This window comes from Aythya ferina, assembly GCF_964211825.1.
Source record: "Aythya ferina genome assembly, chromosome: 1".
In the NCBI taxonomy this organism is placed as follows: domain Eukaryota; kingdom Metazoa; phylum Chordata; class Aves; order Anseriformes; family Anatidae; genus Aythya; species Aythya ferina.
The window spans coordinates 176,720,456-176,742,857 of record NC_140296.1 but is presented as its reverse complement, the minus strand read 5'-3'; the positions used below and the strand labels follow the sequence as shown (position 1 = coordinate 176,742,857).

The 22,402-nt window shown below is 36.5% G+C and overlaps 1 protein-coding gene across 33 annotated transcripts in view; it reads left to right on the top strand.

Moving 5' to 3' along the window:
* The window catches only part of NRCAM (neuronal cell adhesion molecule), a 151,749-nt gene that overhangs the window by 70,715 nt on the left and 58,632 nt on the right, over positions 1-22,402 (top strand). For 20 of the 33 annotated variants that reach the window (XM_084514169.1, XM_084514168.1, XM_084514167.1 and 17 more), the window contains 7 exons: positions 12,116-12,300; positions 15,014-15,031; positions 16,995-17,100; positions 19,594-19,790; positions 20,338-20,460; positions 20,794-20,964; positions 21,440-21,496. In XM_084514169.1, the coding sequence (XP_084370295.1) occupies positions 12,210-12,300; positions 15,014-15,031; positions 16,995-17,100; positions 19,594-19,790; positions 20,338-20,460; positions 20,794-20,964; positions 21,440-21,496 (763 nt within the window). In that variant the 5' untranslated portion in view covers positions 12,116-12,209. The remainder of the gene's footprint in view (positions 1-12,115; positions 12,301-15,013; positions 15,032-16,994; positions 17,101-19,593; positions 19,791-20,337; positions 20,461-20,793; positions 20,965-21,439; positions 21,497-22,402) is intronic. The other 13 variants (XM_084514170.1, XM_084514175.1, XM_084514172.1 and 10 more) reach the window with 3 other exon arrangements.

Here is a 22,402-nt window from a genome sequence, read left to right as displayed (position 1 = left end):
TTGAGAGGCGGGCGAGCAGTTCTTTGTATTTTCTTTGAAAGATCAAAATTTCAAGATGTGCCATGAGAGGGGTCTGACTGACAAGCTGCCTTGATATACTGTTATTCTAACTATAATTGGGCTGACTGAAAATTCCCTCACAGACTCAGATAATTTATAAAAACTATAAAGCACAGACAATTGATGTAATCAAAGCTAATTAGGAAAATTATGTATTTTCACTTTTTAAATGTCTTGTTTTCCTGTTTATAGTTTCTTGGAGTTTATCCATCTGAAATGTTCCTATTTTGTCCTTTTTTCAATGAAAAATACACATTAGGTGTTACAACTGTGCAAAAATTAGAGCTGGCAGAATTTGTTTAAATATTTTTTAATAATTGTGCTATGAGAAATTACTATGGAGTGTGCCCATATTAATAGAGAGAAAGCTGGTTTTCATTTTCTGTGCACATCTAGAAACTTAGCAAATAACCTGGCTTAAGAAAAAAAATATTTTGTAGAAATAAAATGGATGCATATTATAAAACTTTGTGTTTTCCTGAGAATAAGAATTCTGTTGTGTACTAAAATCATGCTGCCTTGTTTCTGCGCATAGTTGTATTGTCAGAAAACACAGATGTTTCTTTTGATGCCTCATTGAATTATGTAGATTTTATACATGTAGATATGTTAACAAGCTATTTTATTTTTCATTGATTAAATATATTTATTCTCTAGTGTGGAAAAAATAATACACATCAATTTACCTACTATTAACAGTGAAAAGTATGGATTACAAATATAAGAGTTTACTTTTTGTAGTAACGTACATTTGCAGTACTATCAACTGAATTTCAGATTCTTTTTGGTAGTGATTTTGGGATTTCATAATATATTTTCCTCTTGCAGTGCTATTTTTTACCTTGAAGAATCTTTCTTTCTTTAATTCAGTATTTATTTTTAATTTTGTGGAATGATACTTTTTGTCCTTAGAACAGTATTAGTGTAACAGAAAAACAGAATTTGAAAGAATGCATTGAATGGAAAAATAGTCTTGCCTCAGTCATTGATGTGACAGTGATTTTGATCAGTGAACTTGATTTAAATGAAATTAAAAATATTACTATTCTTGCAGCGTGTGTTGTTTGGATTTGAGATCTTGATTTAAAGGATAAATTAGTTGTAACAAGCCAAAGGAAACAGTAGTAAACATGGCATTATAAAAGAAATTTCTTTTATCTCCTCAGTGGTAATGTGAATGTGAAATTCAAATGAACCTCTGAACATTGTAAATTTTTACATCAAAGTGTAATGTTTACTTACATAATAGATATGAAGTCTTGGGTAAGTTTTTTTGTTTCATTAATGAATAGCGTACATGCATTAAAAATGCGAGGAAAGCTATTTCTGAGTTAGGCAACAAACCGGATTAACTTCTCGGTGAATAATGAGCTTTTTTTACCCTAAAGGTTTGAATTAATGATTTGTATATAATAGCTCACTCAGGCTCTAGTTACTAGTTTTGTCCTATTGCTGCTTTGTTAAACTGCACCTAAAATTGTGTTATTTCAGTGCTGTTAAGTGCCTTCCCTGATTCTTGTAAATAGCAAATCGAAAATATTTTTAACATATAAAATACATTTTAAATGAAAGGGCACAAGCATGGGGATGTAGGTTAGCACTTCTCATTTAGAAGCTTTCAGTTTTATAATGGTATTTTAAAAACTCTATTAGAAGTGGAAGATTTATTGTGACAATTAAGCTGCAGGGTTTTATTTTTGATACATTAAAATAAAAAATACATTAAATTAAAAAGCCATATTAATCCTTTACCTTTGTAATAGCAGGGAAATTTTCCACATTTACATAAACATGAAACACATAAAAATAAGTCCTTCATTCATAGTTTGGAATTACTTTTTTTTTTTTTTTTTTTTTTTTTTTAATGTCGTTGACAATGCAGATATAAGAAGATGGCTAGGGAAGAGAATCAGCTGCAGTAAAGATTATAGAACAAATCTTGAGAGTTTTATTCAGGCCCAGTTCAGATGAAACCAGGGGCAGATCAGATTGAATACCATCAGCAAAATGTGGGGTTAATCCTAAAAAATATTAATTTTAGTACATTGTATCTGTTATTCCAAGTTGTCCCACTGAAATAAAATAACATCGGGTCTATCCATTTGTGTATTTGGATAAATAGATACTAATGAAAGGAGTAGACTTGGTAGTTGTTGTCAACAGTTAACACCAGTTGGAAATAACAGCAGGTGAAATGCTGGCTCATCCTCAATTTCATCTTTGTTTCCCATCATTTCATCCAAGGTGCTTCTCCTGCCCTGAACTCAAATCCTTCACTTGTATGTCAGGCTGGCCGTAGTGTTGACTGAAATGAAAGCAGCATGATGAGGAGGATACCCATAATTTGTGTTTCCGAGTCAAAGGGCAGGGCTTTGGAAGAGTCCCTTTGATGCAGTCCTGTGCTCCCATCTCTCTGTGTACTACACAGATGTCCTGGCATTTGCCTTGTAATGGATCCGGGGGGATCCACGACTTGTCTGAAGCCTCCAGGTGCTGGTGCTTTTCAATATTCTGTAATTACAGCAAGACTGTTTTTTTTTCACTTAGAATTCTTCTGTGGTTTTCGTATGAAATATGAAATTTATTTACCTACATCTATTTATCTACATCTGACCCTATGTATAAAGCTTTAATACATAGTTTCAACCTTAGTGCCTTTAAATATATGTATCCTTCTTGCCTTCCTCTCCTAGCAAGCCACAGACCATGCTATTTATTTGCCATCCCCAATCCCACTGCTGTGTTTTGCTGCCAGCTGCCTGTCCCGCTCCTTCACCCTCCTCTCCCCCTAGCTCCAAGCTCAGAGCAGCCCGGCCTCTCTCTGGGCCAATCTGCCACCTAACGGAGGACTGACATTACTGTTAATATTTTCAGACGAGACAATGCATCTGGGCCAGGGTGTGCCCTGTTATGAATGGAAGACATCCTGGCTGTGTAGCAAGGAGGAGTTTGCCCCTTTGGTGGTGACCGTCCCTGCCTCTCTGTGTAAATTGTAAAATTGTAAATTGTCCGAAAATTGTAAAATTGGCTAGTTTTCTTTGACCATTGCTAAGACAGTGGTTATCCTTGCGTATATGATCCGTGGCGTCACACCTGAGTGTGGTGACCTGGGTGTGAGATGTGGACAACGCTGGTGATATCTGCACATTTCGGGGAGTCGCTTGCTTTGTTCAGGCCTCACGTCTTTCTGCTGGGAAGAGCAGCAGCATGAATGAGTGCTGGGTAGAGCAGGGACAGACCTGATCCATGCAGCTATCATCACCGTGAATGTTACCAGCGTTTTCCAAGAGAAAGGCAGGCGTATTTGTAAAGCTTTGAAGTGTTTGGATCTGAGCTCGTGGTAAAATATTCATTTTGGTTTCTAATGCTGTGCAGAGATTCCAAGCTAACAGATGTCATTGTAACTCCTTCAATAGAGCTAATTAAAATGGAAACAGCAAAAGTGCTAACTTTTGCCTGTTCAATAGATAGGACGTATAGGCAGGCAGTTCCCAACCCCCATCTCCCAAAAATCTACCCGGGGAGCTGGTTGGAGCTTGAACAGTTTGTTCCCTCCACGCTGTTTACCCTCCTTTGTTCGTGTACTTGTTAGGGTTTTAGATCTGACAGAATGCCTTTAGTCCTCAGTTTCTGGCACTGTCCCTGCTTCGAGTGACCTCCTCCCTAGCAGAACTATTCTGGCATTTCACGCTAATATTAGTGGTTTCTGCTCTACTTCCCAGAGGGAGGAGTTTCCCTATCTTTGAATCAGATTCTGCTCTTTTGCACAGTAAGCTTTTCACAGGAATATCTCCAGGATTGCAGGAACGCTTCTAGACAGATAGTGCTTTTGAGGTGAGCTGTGGGGATGTAAACAAGGTAATTAAGCAGAGCAATACAGCATGTGTTAGCTTCTCATCAGCAAGCTCTTCGAAGCCCCTGCTCTGGCTTCTCCTGGGTTTAAAAAAAAAAAAAAAAAAAAAAAGAAACCCTTCATCATATCTCCTGGGCAAATAAATTAACATTTCAGGGAGCATTTCAGCTGAGCATCCCTTTTGCATATTTACAAGGAACGCACTATAGACACTGAGTTCAGAGCCTTTGCTCAGGATGATGGTGCATTTTCCTTTTGCCCACTCTGCAGTTTTCCTTCCTCTTCTGGTTGCACAGTACAGTATTACTATAACAGCAGTCTGATGATTCATAGACATTTTTCTCACAAGCATTTCTTTTCTCTGTTGCAAAACTTTCAGAGGGAGAGAGATGAGCTACTTGGATGCTTTGTCTGGCTGAAATTCAGTCTGAATTAGGCCCTCTGAAAGTGGATTTAATGAACAAAATTAGGTCATTTGTATCTTTAAAGATGTTAAAGCGTGGTCTGAAGAGCTGTCCTCACACTATCATGTGGGTACCTGTTTTTAACATCCAGGCGGCTGTAAAAATGGGTTTTCTTAATTTGTTTTCTTGCACTCACTCTGAATGATTTGTAACTGACTGGGAAATTTAATAATCAAGCTGAATTCTTTACTCTCCTTAATCACCATGTCTAGTGAGGCGCTTCAAGCCAAACTATGCTTTTTCTAAAACTCTGCGACTTACGTTTTCACTCGCTCTGGTGTATTCCCACAGCCTTCAGCAGATTTGCAAAGCTGAACTCAATTCAAGCTCTTTAACCAAGTTCTTGAAAGAGCAAAGTATGCATACATGGAGAAGAGATTAAGCATGTTTGCGCAGTCTATAATGACTCTAAAGGACTACTGAAATAAATGTCATTCAGACATGATTTTTATGCTCTGTTCCATTTTCTGTTGTAAATGAGGAGGTAAAAAAGAAGATGAAAAAGACAGAATCCAGTAGAGGATTTAGGACACTAGAAAGCTCCCAAGCAAAAATGAGTTGTCTGAGGTTAAATTTACACTCCAAAAATGCCATTCAGCTGCTGATTTGTCTCTGAAGGCTTCTAAACTTACAGGACTTACTAAGTTTACCTCCCTGTTAGAGAAGTATCTGTGGCTCTGTCATGTATGTAATCGCCCCAGTCAAAGCAGTTTATAATTTAATCTGAGCAGGATCTAGAAAGCAAATGCTCCTCTGTTTAAATCCTCGCAAGGGCCAAATCCAGCATAGGTCCTCAGGGAATACACAAGACAACTGTAAAAGGACAGCTCTGCCCTGCTCCACTTATTAAATAAACAAACAAACAAACAAGCAAACAAATAAATAAATAAATAAAATCTGAGTGGGTGCTTTCAAGACAAGATTAGAGGCCAAGGATCGTAACTGATTTTACATGCTTACCTGCAGCCCTTACTCAGACATCTGAACTTTGTGCTTATTTTTTTTTCACTCTGCATTTGTGGGCACTTCTAGGATGTGGCACTTGCACTTCTAGAGCAGACACATGAAACAAGACTTTGCTGAGCTGAACTCATAAGGACCTACATCCTTGCTCTTCTAGCTGTATCCCAGTGCTTATCACATCCCAGTGCATCACAGTGGTTTGCCAGTGAGATGCAGTTAGCAGCTATAAAATGCTGTAGTGTTTGGGGAACAATAATATTAAAGAATAATATTAAAGAAGAAAAAGGGAGAAGTACTTGGATAGAAGAAGATAATGATAATAATAACAACAATAATAATAATAAGCAACCCAAACCAACAAATAAATCAAGATCTAAATGGCCTATGCCTTGTAAAAATGTAGAACAGATCAAAGCTGAGGAATTGCCTTTTCCTAAACTCTAGACCCTGTTCAGCCCTGCCTGGGCTGGTGGACTGAACCTCGTGCGAGGCTGTGTCAGCTGGGAGAGCCTCAGCCCACATGGAGCAAACACAGCTCAGTGGCGATGCAAAATGGATGGAAAATGGAGCTGGTGTGGTGCTGGCTCAGCAGCTGGTGCTGCAGTTCCCCTAGAGGCAATTGGATCCTGTTGTGCTAGGGCTGTGTGGGTGCCTAATCAGCTCTGGTACTTGTGTGAAAGAGCTTCTGTTTGAATGGCAGATGTGTTGGCTATTGCCATGGGAGACATAAGTAGGCAAATACTAGGTTTATTTTTATAGGAACGAGTCTTAAGAAAAGAAACAGGAATAGCACTGTGTTGTGAGCTACTTCACAAACATTTTCTTCTTTTACTGTTAATCTAAACTATTACAAGCAACATAATAACTTTGAAGAAAAAACACACATGACGTTAGGATGGAGAACTCTCATAGTCGCTAGCAGCCATTAATGGTTATTATACAGTAAGTATTGGAGATAGGTATTTTTAATCAGTGTGGTGGGTCTGCCTCTGAATTCTGAAAGAGATAGTGGAGGAGATTTCTAGTTCACAGGTTTTAATTTTTAATGCATTCCTTGAGACTGGAAGAAAGCTGGTGTTATGCCCAGATTCAGAGTAGACAAGCAGATTGAGCGGGATAAATATAGCCTGATATAAATCACAGTGAACATATGGAAAAAACTGATTGAGGATTCAGCTGATAGGGAATTAAAGGCCATGAGTGAAATTAATTCTACTCAACATAATCTTATGGAAAGTAGGGCTTGTAAAACAAATAATTGATGAAAACTTGATTTTAATCTTTTAATATTTGATAAAACTACAAGTCTGATAAGACAATGCTATCGATGTAATAGACTTTGAAAAGCATTCACTTACTGTGATATGAAACTGATTATTAAACACAGAAATTGAACTGTATAATGAAACAGAGCAGACTTGAATGAACAGCAAACTGGCTAGCAGGTCTTAATATATGATTGTCAATAAAGAAGCATCAATGACTAAGTGGCTTTCCTGTAGCGTTCTCATGAGGAGCAATGCAAAGGCCAATCACATGTAACATTTTCTCTGCTGACTCTATCAGCTGTAATTTTACGCTTTGAAATTAGCAGGTGGTCTGAAGTTTGGCAGAACAGCAATAACCCTGAAGACAAGGCAATCATTAAGACAGATTGAGATGACTGAGTGAGACAGATTTTTGTTTTTAAATACTGTTAGATGCCAACAATCCATGTAAGAAGAAGGAAGCTATCAGTGTTGTGGTTTAACCGAGCATTTTACTAGTTTTTGGGGATTCTGCACTTGTTCAGGGGTAAAGTTTCAAAACGTTGGAGGTGCCCTCTGTCCTGGGTGCCTGCCCATACTGTCCCACACTCCCTGCCACTCATAATTATTCAGCACTGGGGCAGATCTTGGGGTGGTATTCTTAAATAGTTGTTTAAAACCTGAAACGCATTCAGGAGGCATAGCAATAGGAACATGTTGGTTTGAACATCCCAAGGATATTCAGAATTCTCAAGAGCTATTTTAAGTAGCCTGCAGGGAACTGGGAGGTGGAGGAGAAAGGGAAGGTGAAGCAGCAGGGGAAATAATGGGCATAAGCTTGGTGAACAGGAGGTCAGGTAAGATAATTTAATATTCCTTGATGGCTTTAAATGGTGTATCTACATTAGACTGTGAAAAATGGTTATTTTGGAGGAAAACAAAGTTGTGTTTCTAATTTGGTGTATTTTAGAAAGTTTTGTAATTTTTTATGTGTACTCCTGTATTCTGTCACCCCAGAGCTATGCATCATACAGTGGGTAGTTTAAGAACATCTAGCTAGAAATTTGAAATTAGTTTTCTCTAAAATTTTAAGTCATATTGTTGTTACTTCACTGGTAACATAATTGTATAAGATACATAAGCCCTATAAAGGTAGGAATTTGGTGAGGGAATTGCAGTTATCAAAAGCAGTCACTTCTTTGTGCTTTTTTCCATTAAAAATATTATCTAAATAAAATGTGCATATTATCAACACTTTTTTAATGTACAAATCATTAAATCCATTTACCTAATTTGAAATTGCTGTTCATGTTTCTATAGAGCTTTATATTAGGTGGCCTTGAAACTGTTTCCCTTGAAAACTGTTTATTTTTGCTGTATACTCTCTGTGAGAAAAAATACAGGTGTTAGACCAATGAAGCAGAGAAAATGACATTCATACAGATCTTTGTGTTTTAGTATAATCTAATTTAATAGAAAAATGCACAATCAGTTGTATCAAAACTCTGTAGATCAATGTTATGCCTAAAAATGCATTCATTGCACTAGGTGGAATTTCAGTAAATACACTCCCTTGCACCTCTTACATCCTCTTGAAGGATATTGTGGCTGCAGTTACGAGGAAATCAAGGATGCAGCGTGCTCTTGTGAAACACAATGTAAGTATGTTCCACCCCTGTTGGAGCTACAGAAGAAGGATGTGCCCTCTGTCAGCTGTGCCTTAATTGATTAAACTTTAAAATGTCCACCGAGAGTGTGTCTGTATTATTATCCTAATTAGTAATTAGCACTACTTAGTAGCAGTATACTGTTTTAAAGTGCAGCATACTGTGTGCATTTCATGATCATGCACTGTTCAGTTGTTACCATTCTCTTGGGCAGATTTTGACATGAGCCAACCATTGCACTCTGCCAGCTGATGCCTGGGTGTGATTCAGGGCATTGCACGGTTCAGTGACTGCTGCCATGGTGTAGGTGGTATGGGGGCTTCTTTGGAGGGGAAGGGAAGTAAGCTGTGACTTCTCATTAGCTCTTAAACTAAGGAGAAGGTTCCCAGCCAGTTTCACTTACAGTATGAAAAGAAGACTGAGATTCTGCCTCCCTTCCGTATGAGTGCTGTTTTTCCTAGCTCCTTCAGTGTTTTCAGAGCATCTGTTTTTGTCTTTCTGTCCTTTTTTTCTGATCAAAAGTGTCCAGACGTGTGAGTCACAGCAAAGAGGCCACTGGCACCAAGCTGTGTTTTGTGCTGCTGCCAAATGTTCTACCTCGGGCTCGTGGGTGCTTCCATGCTCCCAGTCATTGTCTTTCTGTAGCCCCTCCTTGAAAAGAAATCATGTCCTTTTTATTTATTTTTTTTTTTAAAGGGGGTTGTTGGGGAATTAGATGTCTCTTACTTGATGCCGGCTCCTGTGTAATACATAAAAAGCTGTCCCTTTGAGATCTGATATTACACTTTGTGATGAAATATTGTTATACTTTGCTTATGTATTTGTATTTACCTTGACTCCTGTTGGCTACACCATGTTGGCTTCAACCTGTAGTCCATGCTTCAATATGTAGTCCAATGAGCATCTCAGCATGAAGCATAGGGGGCATAACTGATATTTTATGTACATAAGAGGTATGTCAGCACAGGGAATCTTATTTTGTACAAATAGAGTAGAATCCCATATGAGCTGTCAAAATCTGTGTGTTTTCCTATGAAAAAGGAAAGACAAAATATCTGAGTTTTATGAAAATTATTAGGTAAATTAGCTTGAGGAAAATGTAGTCTGCTGTATAAATATTTCAGGTTTTGAAATTGAAGCATTTACATTGATCTGCATTTAGAAGTCTGGCCGTACTTCGTATCAGATAATATTATGTCAAAACTGCGTTTAGTTCCAGTCAGCAGCTGTTGCATTCATACTGAATTATGTCAGATGTAATCAGGAATACGTTCAACAAGAGTGTGCAGTTGTGCTGACGAACCTAAAATCATTCTCAGTTGAATATGTTCTATCACAAATCATCTGGGCACGTTGCCTCTGTGCAGAATGACAAGGCAGCGTGCGGGCTCAGCTTTGTAATTCCCGCCTGCTGAATCCTGAATCACGCCCAGGCATCGCAGCAGTGGACTCAAGAGGTGCCTTACTGGAATGTTGCAATAGCTGCAGTGGACGAGGTGAGGCATTTTCTCAAGGGTATTATTTTCACAATCATTTTAATTGCACATGCCCAATTCACCAAAGCTTGCGTATTCATTTGCACTTGTTCAAAGGGAATGCAGCTAATTCTAAAATACTCTCAAATTACTGCACTAGTCAATTTACACAATGAAAGAACAAGACATTGAAGTGAATAATCAGGTTCTCAGAGTTTCTTAAAGAGAACTGACATTTTTCTTGGAGAAGAAACAGTAAAAGTCTTGGTCCACTTGTCAAACAGCACAAAGAGTGTCCTCTAAATCCCAGGTCAAACACCTTGTACAGAGAGAGCAGCTTGTAAATACAGATGCATAGTTCAGAGCTGAACTTGCAGTGAGGTAATGAAGTGGTCACATAAAGATCAGGAGGGCAGTTTGTGAAAACCTAGCCAAAGAAAAGCAGACAGCTGTAGTCAATGGGATGAAGTCAGCTCTGGAGAGCACTTCAGTGCAGGGAACGTCCTGGAGTGCTCTGCATCATTCACAAGAGAAGCCTTTCTTCAGCTTACTGACTGCAGAGGGAACAGAGGACACCCACCAGATAGCTTTTGTACCAAAAAAATGGGATGGCAGAAGTGTTTCTTCCCTACCCCAGTTAAAAGCTCCAGCATTTTAGGGTGCTCAACCACTTACCAGGTAGTTTGGGGTTAGGCTGACCACCTTCTCTGCTCATGCAGTTCCAGTTTGTATAAATAATTATGCAAGGGCTAGAACTTAGTTGTTCTTGCTTCCGATGAGTTTTCTTATCACTCCATCAGCCATGACAAATGCTTAGTTGTTTTGTTACGGTGTGCTATAGTGTAGATAGCTTTGAATGTGAACAAGCAATTTGCCCTCTCACATGGCGCCCTAGTCAGCAGTTCCTGAGAGCTTGAGGGAGCAATGTGGGTCTAGGAGTTTAACCTGCTGGGATGTTTTGATCTCAAAACAAACCCTGGTGTGACAGTAAGAATCAGAGAGTTTGATGTGCTAGGTCAGCAGAGGTTGAACTCTACACCTCAGTTCTGGTTTCCCATTCCAGTCTCTGATCAGAAGACCATACAACAAGAAAGCCCATTTATGGCAGCAAATCAGACACCTTTTTTTTTTTTTTTTTCTTTTTTTCTGTAAACTGAAGATTAGGGCAAATTCTTTGCATAGACTGGTTTAAGTAACTTCAGGAATCAATAAATCAGCTTCAGGAATTGCATTAGTATTTGTCAGGCAGCTGCTTCTCTGCAACTTTTGCTTCTTGTAGACTTGATAGCATTGTGGTTTCCATTTATATGCGTAGCTTGGGAAATGCTCTCTTCAAGATAAGTTCTTGCTGATCACTGTGAACTTTCTGGTCAGTCTGGCGTATGAAAAGCGCTTTCTCAGTTGATGTCCAATTACTGCTGTTAGGTAAGCAACGTTTGGATTTCTAAGGCTGTATTCTTACAGCTCTTTGTAGGTCACCAACAATGATGATGGGGCTCACCAGCAGCTAGTTTTCAATCCTTCAACGTTCTTCTCAGTTAGAACATGGTAATGAATGCAGTGAAAGTAAGAAGGGAATAAGAATCATTCTTCTGCCTTGGTTTAATATGGTCGCTCATGTTTGGTTGAGGAGGAAGACAGTCCATTTGAAAAAAGATTTTCATTTCTGCCACCTCCTCACATAGGAAAGAAGAGAGTTTCATAATGTGCTCATAGTTAATTAGATTTTGTCATTCATGCTAGATATGACACGTATTTTTATATTACCTATTTTGGCTGGAATCAGAAATCCAGGGGTAGGAGCCTAGGTTCCTATATAGTATATAAGCCAGCACCTCAGCATGGCAATCCATAAAGTCTTCTGTATTCAGTCTACAGCTGTCTCAGAAACAGCTCAAAAAGGGGAGAACTAAGTTGTCTAACTTAGATCTCACAGTTTACTTAGCAAATCTGTGGCCAGAGATGTTTTCATTAGAGTAGACACCTAAAATAAGTCCTTCAAAGACTTATTCAGGGTATTAGAAAGAGAGACGAGGTGGGCATTCAGAGTTTTAATCTACCAAAATCTATTTCAGGTCACTATTATCTCTAATATATGCTGTTTTTTAACTAGGGCTGAAGATTTATCCTTCTTAGAAAAGACATTTGTATTGCTACACAACAAAGTTATCAGCGTTCACTATCTTCCTTAGGAATTCCTGCAAGTATTCTGATCTAGGTGTCCTAAGAACTTCTGGATGTCTGCTTGGATTTCAGTAGAGCACATGGTGTAGCCAGGATCCATGGATATAATGAGTAGACTGATGGTATTTCATGTCAACTAACATAAAATCATTCAACTCTCCATAGTATCTACATGTTGTTATTCTCTTATTTTATCTACCAGGTTTCTTGTCTGTATTTTCATAACTGTTCCAAGCTACCTAATCTGATGAAGTTGGACTTCATTCTTCAAGTGTGACTTAACACAGCCTAAAATCATGATGAAAAAGAAGAGCATATCTGCAAGCAAAGCTTCACTGGTTTTCTTTCTGTGCCAAATGATTTCTGCACTGGATGTACCTCTTGACTGTAAGTATTAACTTGCTAAAAAAAAATGCAGAATAATGGAAGATTAGTTAAATAATTTGAGTATAGGAGGATGAAGATAGCTCCAACATGGAACTGAACATGGAGTGTGTTTGCTCAATTCACTCAGGACATTATGATTATGAATATTTACTGAAGGTTTTCAAAAACTGCATATAAAATATCTTACATGATTCACTGGAGAAAGGTTAACAAAGGATTCTCAAATACACCACTGTAGTGTGTCTTTATTGAACGCTTTAGTCGATCAAAATGAAGAGGGGCAGAGAAGCCCAGCTAAACGCTAATTATCTGTGAAACTAAGATCAGATTGGCAATTTCAATTGACCTAAAGAGAGGGTGCAAAAAGGGTGGAGCCCTGCTCTTTTCAGTGGTGCCCAGTACCAGAACAAGAGGCACTGGGAACAAAACTGGAGCACAAGAGATTCTGTCTGAGCATCAGGAAGCACTTCTTTACTGAACAGGTGACAGAGAGCACTGGAACAGGCTGCCCAAAGAAATTGTGGATTCTTCCTCCTTGGAAATCTTCAAAAGCCATGCTCCTGGGTAACCTGCTCTGGGTGTCCCTGCTTGAGCAGTGGGGTTGGACCAGACGGCCTCCAGAAGGCCCTTCCAACCTCAGCCATTCTGTGATTATGTGTGAATTTGCTAAAAAAAAATAAATAATAATAAAAATAATTAATAATAATAATAATAAGAAGAAGAAGAAGAAGAAGAACAGGACAGCTCCTATTTGCTGTGAAACAATCACACTTACCTTCTTCATAAAAGGATTCCAGGAGATGATATGAGATCCAGTAAAAGATTCTAATACCCACACTGTTGAAGCATCTTGCTTTTTGATCCAGAAGAGTAAATTAACCTCTTATATTTCCTAAACATTGCCTGAAAAGAATTAAGTACCTAACTTTTACATAAGAGCATGTGTGCTGAGCAGGGAACTCTAGCTTTAACCAGTCAGGAAACATCTAGAAGGGGTGAAATCCCAGGATATGAAATTGTTGTGTCTTATTCTAGACTGTGATAGTGAGAGAACAGAAGGAGGAAAGTAAGCAATGGTAACTGCTGTATTTTATAGCCCTAATAGCTAATACTGTGAATTTATTCATGCTTCAGGTTGTTATTTTCTTCTTAATATACACATGATCACATTTTCAGAATTCAGTGAACCGTGTTGCACCTCACATTGACTATTCATTTGTTAGATTAATTACCAGAGAAAAGTACATCAGGGCTGGCATTAAATTGATGAATTAATACATCAGTAAATTCACCTAGGATTCTGATCCTCATGGCTTTCCTTACCCCTGTGTTTTTGATACCTTCCTCCCTTCCATAAATGCATGTTTTTCTTTAATAATCATTGACATGAAGTGCAACTGCTTCAGTGTGTTTTCCCCCCATACATATTTCCAAGCCTCTCAAGCCAATGACCTTTATTTCTGTGACAAGATCAATATATATAAATGACAAGAGAATTGTAGCGCTGTGAATGCCTTTAGAACATTAAATTGTGGTTTATAGAGGGCTTTAAAAGTATGATGAACAGAAGTCTTAATTTTCTAAACTTAATTTTTCTCCACAAATGTTTTTGCAGGCTAGAAATATTGTTTTAACACCTTGTAGTTTAGAAACTAATGTAAATTGTGCATCATTCTAATATCTCCTGTGCAGAGTAGCACCTCAGCTTAAATTAACTGGGAATGCATTAGCAGACAAAAATGAGTAGCCCTTTTAGATGTATCACATTAACCCTCAATTAACATGGTCTGTACTACATATTTAGTAGCTGTGTTAGATCTGATAAAGTCACACATTTCAATTTTTAGCCAAAGATTATATTAACTGAAATTATGTCTATAATTATGTTAGTGTTTTCATATATAATGGTTAGAATGACATCTGGGAGAGCACCACAAGAGAAAGCCTGTGTTGTGTTTTCTGTGGGTCTTCCCCACACATCCACCACAGAAACCCAGTGGTAAGAAAATACTTGATTATTTGGACCCTAGGTTTCATCCGGGTTAGCAGTCTTTATGATGTTCAGTGTCTTGCTGTAGGTAAGTGATGACTGACAGTGTAGCTAACCAAAAGCAGTTTACTTTCTCTGAAATATTAATGATGAAGAGAGATACATGCAAAATATCTGAAGCAATGAAGATGTAAAATCCAAAATGACTTTTTCCTTTTAGTTATTTTTCAAACTAAAAGGGATTGCGTGTCTGTTGAGTAGAATTAAATGCTTTTGTTTTTGTAAGAGTAATTCTAGCCTGAAGCTTTCTCTTTGTTCTTCCGTTTGGTCATATGGGGAGATTGATTTTGATTGCAGCATGAGGGCAATGCACTCCATTAATTCTAATTTCCTCTCTCCTTAGTATCAGTGGTTTGTGTCCTTGGAAGGCCAAAATCACATACCACACTTGCCCTTAAAAAGCCAACACTTTAGAAAAGGTCCTTATGCCATGAACTTTGAGATAATTGTAGTAATTTCTGACACCACAGAAATCATTGCTGGAATTTAAGGCATCATGGGCCAGGTTACAATACTAGCAGTTTTCTTATTCATGGGGTCCAATGCACTTTTCAGACATACTTATCTTCCCTCTCAAAAATGCTAATTTTCTTTTAACTAACAAATGTTTCTCTTTAATCTCCATTTTCCATTCACCTGCTGATTCTGATGGGGGAATAAAAGCAAAACTTCTAGAAGAATGTAAGTTCCTGTCCACAAAAACTAGACTGTGTGCTGCTGAAAATTAATACTGATTGTGTTGCAAATTCAGTATGCAGTACAAAATGTGTGATTGTCTTTTTTTTATTATTATTTTGTTTTGCTGTGCCTAGATGCTTTGTGCATGCAGTGTACATAAAACTTCCTGGTATTTTGATCAAATGAGTGATATGATTTTTGATTGTATGCTATCTGAACATTAAAATTCTTAATATCAGCATGAGCAGTGTTTTTTTTTTTTGCTTGTTTGTTTTTTTTAACTAATACTTTCAGGAGTAAATATACTTGATAAAAAATTCATTGGAATATATGTAGCACATGTAAAATATATGCTATTTTACATGTCTGAGTTGGACATATTTTTATGTCCTTAAAAAGAGTGTATACAGTTATTTAAACATACCTAATATTTTATGGGATCTTCTAACACAGCTCTAGTATCATGATTAATTTAATGAGTTTTAAATTCAGTGCATAGCCTTCAGGTCATTGATGTGCATGCGAGGAATATACTGTATGTGGTACATTGCTCATGTCATGTCCCTTTTCAGAGTATGCTTGCTTTTCCCAAGGAAGCATCTGATTTGTACTGACCCTGTGAACTGCTTCTGAGAGGGAGAAGGACTATCACAGCTTCTCTAAACACACAAAAAGTCCTCATCATGTAGCAATGTTGCTTTCATTTTTTAATCACTCTCCTTTCTGCAGTGAGGAAGAAGAGCAAAAGCTAGCTCTGCATTGCCTGTTCTTTCCTGCTTAGCTGTTATATCTCATTGCAATGCCATGATATTATTTTTTTTTCTGGCCATTTCTTGAGGGAAGTGCTTTATAGACTACTACCTCTTCCTTCAGAATCCTTACTTCATTTATAATGGGAGGGAAGACTTAACCTAAAAATCCCAGTTTTACAATTTTAACTAGCTAGAGTGAGACATGGGAACACAGATAACTAATGATTGAAATGCTTTGGCTAGGAGCGACCCCAAAGTAGTAGCAGAGTGTAATACTGGACAATTTACAATATTTGCACAGGCATTTTCACGAGGATGTTATTAAACTAGTTCCTTTAGTTGACACTAAACTATAAACAGATTGATAATGCTGAGGAAGACACATTTCTCATTATCTTATTATCATAAACAGGATTTATCTATGAAAAATGTGCATAGATAATGCAATAGATTATAAATTACTTTAAATAGGTAGGCACCATCCACTTTATCAGGCAAATAAATTCTATTTTATGCTAATAATTCCAGAATGCTTGATAAATCAAATTTAAATGTTTGTTTCTCCTGGGGCAATTCACAAGATTAATTATATTTTTGTTATATGAGGAGAATCGGTCCTAGACTTTTCCTATATATTTACTCTATTTGGAAACTCTTAGTTACTATTTTTTGTCATCTTCTAACATTTTTTACTCCTGAAAAGTAGCTCCTAAAAGCATGCTTTGTAGATTAATTCAGTATGTTGAGCATGATAAATTTCTGAAAAGTTTACAACCACAGAGAATACGGAAGTACATCAAATCTTTAGAAGTAAAAAGTAATATATATTTTTCCTTCTGTGTGTTAAAAATGTTTTGTGTGGTTTTATATCTCACAACTGTTCATTTGAGATATGCTGGACTTAGAATTCAAGTGTCCTTTGGCTTCATGAAGGTCTATTGAAATCTGCTGTATAGAAATGATATCCAATAAGCTTCTTGACCAAGATTTTCCTCCACTGTAAACTGACATAGCTCACTTGTAAGTTATATAGCTACACTGATCTACAGGAGTAGAGGGATTCAGCCTCCAAATACAAAATATACTTTAATCCCAGTCTTTTGTTGATCATTTTGCTGCTAATTGTAGTTCTGCTTTCTCCATTTACGTAACTGTCTTGCTGATGCTTTGAAGATATTGTTAAATTCCTCTGTTTCTTATATTCCACAATGAAGTGTCCCAGCCTCCAACGATAACTCAGCAATCTCCAAAAGATTATATCGTTGACCCTCGAGAGAATATTGTAATACAGTGTGAAGCAAAAGGAAAACCACCTCCTAGGTCAGTAGCATCTTATTTTGCTTATGTTGGCCTAATAACATAAGAAAACTAGGAGAAAATAATGTAAATTTTGTAAACTAACATGTATTTTTTTATGTGTATGCTTGCAGACACAGAAACATGCATGCACTCCTACTGTTGAAATGTAAACAGCTGCCAGAAAGTGGCATATATATATATATATATATATATTTGACTATGCTTATCCTTGAGATTTAAACTTTTCTGTAGTCAGCAAGTAACTGTAATATTTTTTTTTTCTCCTCGAAGATCTAGCAACAAAATAATAGTAGATTGGTAAAGGAGCAGATAGGTAAGTATCTATGGAAAGCACTGAAAGGCATGCCCTACTGCGTTGGAGCACATTTCAGATTTGGCATAGTGTCTAAGAAGAACGCGCATTGAATAAATTCAGAGTACATGAGTAAATTCGAATTCAGTGTCTTTTAAAATACTCAGTTTTATGAGGTTTGTCTTGAAATATGTATGTATTTTGTTGGGAGTCCAGTATCAGTGTATCAGTCTATGGCTAAATGATCAGCAGCCTTGATTTACCAGGTGTATTTGCAAGCCTTTTGTTTTTAGCAAAAATGGCAACGATGTGTATAGTTTGGATTCCTGATAATCTTCTGTTTTAAGACCCTGCTTCAGTATCTTGAAATAAGGAGCTTCCAAATATTTTTGCTGAATACTGGCACTGGAATCTCAGGAGCAGTGGTGCATTCTGTCATTGCCAGTAACTACTTCTGATTTCCAAGACTGTAAACAGAAACGTGCATCGCCGTGTTCTCAGTAGTGTTACGCTACAATTTGTTAGCAGTGTCAGCCTATAATTGCTCCTCAGACACATACCAAGCTCATTAAATATACTTTGTATGAATAACTGATGTTTTTCTACATTATTCTTTCTGGTTGCCTTAGGATCATGGTCATTATCATGCTGAATGGTGAAGCAGAAGTGGAATGGTGAAGATGGAGATTTTCTGTGATTCTTTTTAGTGCTTTTTTTTTTATATATATAATAGGAGTATCATAATGTTGCTCTTTTTATGAGCATTTTAATTTGACAGGCATAATGCCATGGCATTATGGCACAAAGCTGGCATAAAGGTTTATGGATGTTCTGCTACCTAGCACTTGAGCAGCAAAGGTTCTGACTTTTATGTATCTGAAGTTCATGGGTTTGTCACCTCTCATGTGAAGCTACATTACAGTTCCACACACTCTTCACAGTGTTACTGGTAGCTGAGGACTACAGAAACCCCACATTCTGCAGCTTTACCTGCAAAGCCCTCAGAAAGAGTTTCACTATTCGATCATTGCACACACAGGTCCTCCCAAAACCACTACCATTGCAGTGCAAGGCAGCTGGTCAGATCCAGTTCTTCTGTTCTCTCACACCACAAAGTGCAAATAGCATGTCTGGTCCTGTTCTGCTGTCCAGCTGCAGGAGGTCAGGGCATAATCTAAGTCAATTAAAATTTGATCTTTTCCAGTACCATATATGTATTGATACTTCCAGGTAGCATTCTAACCTGTAAGCATATACAGTGTTTGTGTTGAAGTTTATGAAGCAGAATTGTAACAAGTACAGAAACTGCTTTTCACAGCATTCAAAACTGAGTGCTCAAAACTTCCTAGGCACTGGTTTAGCTCTGTATAACTGTACTTTTGACTATTAACAAACCTTAATCAACAATTTAAAAAAATAACTAAAAATTAAAGAATTGGTGTTTAAAGTAGTATAAGTTGGATACTGCAAATATTTGCTTTTTTACACTTTTTAAATGAGTTCAAATAGTCTTTATTTCTAGTGGCTAGTTTTCAAAGCATCCTTTCTTTTAGCACCAGTATAAAACTACTAGATTAATTAGGGACTATCAGACTGCAACATTTTATTTAATGGATCATAATTCTTTGTGTTAGAATAGTGAAAAGAAATCAAACTCACTACAGTCTTTAATTCATGTGCTGAACTTTAAAATGGCCAAACCAATTATGAGAAATGATTTCCTGCTGGGACCCGAGATGATGCATTTCAACCCAGAGCAAATTTTTAAAGGCAGGTTTATAAAACCTTCCAACAATAGGTTTTAAAGTGGAAATGCTAATGCAGCTTTAGGAATATCTGTTCTAGCAGATGTTACTATATTACCTTTAGCAGAAAATAAATCAGTTCTTTTCCATGTGTGATTAACATCTGCATCTTTTATTGTAATTTTTAAAATAAAAATATTGACTTTAAAAAGGATTCCATTAACAAGTTCAGCCAAGCCTTTTATCTTAAACTATTGGCAGATTTCTAATATTAAAAAAGTATTTCTTAATTTTCTATTTACTTTATTGATTAATTTAGTTTGGGAACAATTCTTACTTACCTGCTAAAGAATAATTGCCATGTATTATTGAAAATGACGTTTTTCATGGTTTTGTCCAGATAGTATACAAAAGGCAACTGCAGAAGCAACTTCTCTTTTCACTTTTATTATTTAGCTTCTCCTGGACACGCAATGGAACTCATTTTGATATAGATAAAGATGAACTGGTAACAATGAAACCAAATTCAGGAACCCTTGTCATAAATATTATGAATGGTGGGAAGGCAGAAACATATGAAGGAGTATACCAGTGTACAGCAAGAAATGAACGAGGAGCAGCCATTTCCAACAATATTGTTATAAGGCCTTCTAGTAAGTGAAAGTCCAACTAAAATATGAAAGAGATGTATTTGTTTTCTTATGGATGTTTTGCTTCATTTTCTTCTTTCCCTTTAAAAAAATACATCATTAAAGTGATTGAAAGTGTAATTTCTGATATTAATAATATATTGCATGTCTCCCAAAATTTCTTAGAATATTTAATAACCAAAATGCTTTCCTAATTTTTGTCAGTACATCTGATGACCTGAGATGTTTAAAATTGGGTTGTATTTATGACATTACAATTGGGATAAACTTTAAAACTAAGGCACGGAATTGTTGAGGGCAATTCCGACTATCTTTCTGATGATTGTGTTCCATAGTTGTTATAATAGCTTTAATTCAGAACAGATTGAGACCAAAAAGATGATAAACCTCAAAAATTTTAATTAATGATAAACTGCTTCTACAGCTTTTTATGTGATTTTAATCTCAGAACAGTTTTTCAAGCTCCTCAGCTTAAAATTTGTCATTCTCATAAATTTTATCAGAACATATTATTTCAGGAAGGTCTATTTTTTTTAATTATTTTCTGTAGGATCCCCTTTGTGGACTAAAGAAAAACTAGAACCAAACCAGGTTAGAGAAGGTGATTCTCTAGTATTACACTGCAGACCTCCGGTTGGCTTACCACCACCGATAATATTTTGGATGGATAATGGTGAGTTTCTTTTGATGTAGTTTACTTTTCACAGTTTTTCTACATAGTTGATCATTACTTACGAAGACTACAAAGAATTTCCAGTTCTGTAGAAATGAATAAGCAAACAGATATGCAGCCCAAAAGCATGAATTCAAAAGCAGCTGTAGAGCTTAATGTAAGTTGTAGATTCTGAGGAAGAATGGTAGGATAAGGGAGCTCTGCAAGAAACTTCTGAAGGTCTACATATTTACAAACCTACAGAAGATGTAATGGAATAAATGTGAAGTCTGCAAATCATAACAATGGAATGTGTATGATAGTTGAAATAAATGTTTTCTTGTTTTTCCTCAGCTTTCCAAAGGCTGCCCCAGAGTGAAAGAGTTTCCCAAGGTCTAAATGGAGACCTTTACTTTTCTAATGTACAACCAGAAGACACCCGTGAGGACTATATCTGCTATGCAAGATTTAATCATACACAAACTATACAGCAGAAACAACCCATTTCTGTAAAAGTCTTTTCAAGTAGGTATTGCATTACCTAATTACATACTTACATACTTGCATAGTATTCATCCAGAAGTCTCAGGTGATTTGCCCAGCTTTAGTAGTTGTATGCTAGGGAATTGTGTTGTTTTAATTCTGAAGAAGCAATTGCATTGTTCTGTAAAACTTAAAACGTAATCTCCAGTTTTCTTTCTATATCTGTTTTAAATATCTGTATATATCTGTTTTAAAAGCTGTCTTTTCCCCCCTTAGTAGGTTTTGTCTCACAAAAAATGTTTTCTAAGATTTGGATTATTGAAAAAAATACAGTGTTAAAAAATATTTTTTAATGGTTTTCATGCTTAATAATATCAAGATATTGTTGCTGTAACTATTGAAATAAATTAATCAATCACTTGATTAACTCACCGTGGCCATATCATCACCTTGTGATTCCCAATACTTTGATTTATCCCTCTTTTATGCATTCTTCATGATATTCTGTTTATTTCAGTGGATTCATTGAATGACACTATAGCTGCTAATTTGAGTGACACTGATATTTATGGTGGTGAGTTATACTGGTCCCCACTGATACTCCCTGTTTCACAGTAGCATTTAGTTAACTAACTTTACCTCCATGGCTACTTAACCTTTAGCTCCCTTTTTGATTTCTGATAAAGGTATCTATTAGTACTGGTGATAATACATGCTTTAGAAAGGGATGGCACAGTGTGATCCTTTCAAATAGTTAATGTTTTAATGTTATTGTAACATACGCTTCATAAAAATACCAACTCTTAAAATAAGAGTCCTTTCACACTGATGCAGATTTTACCAGTTGTCAATTTGCTCCTATACTGTGCTTGTTTATATTCTTCCTCCAATTTTACTAGTAGTTTGATTTGTTCATTATCACTAGGACTATTCAATATCACATGCTGCATAATAAATAACAACAATTAAGCATTTAACAAACGCATTTCATATTTAATTCCTTGAATGTACCATTCATTTTTAATGTATTTCATGAATGTTGAGCTGAACTGAATTAATTAAAATCTAAACATTTTAATACTGTCTATATAAATAACCTTTTAGGGAAAAGGTGTGTTTTGTTTGTTTGGTGTTTGAGACTTTTCATTAATATATGTTGAATGGTCTTTTGTATATTGTGAATGAAATTCTCCTAAGCAGGTGTATGTGTGTTTAGCAAGGCTGACTTTGGGGTAAGATTCATACCATAGCAATTGAGCATCTAGTCTCACTACCTAATGTTGCGTGAGATAGTTATAAAATACATATTTGTTCTGATTTCTCTTTTTCCCTGTCAAGCTAGTCTTTGTATATATTACATTGTAATTTACTATAATCTGAAGTATATTGGGACACAGAATATTTTAATATTTTAATTCTCTGCATAAAAATAAGATCTCATTTAAGAACAAACAAGAAATATGTACCTGAACACAAAATA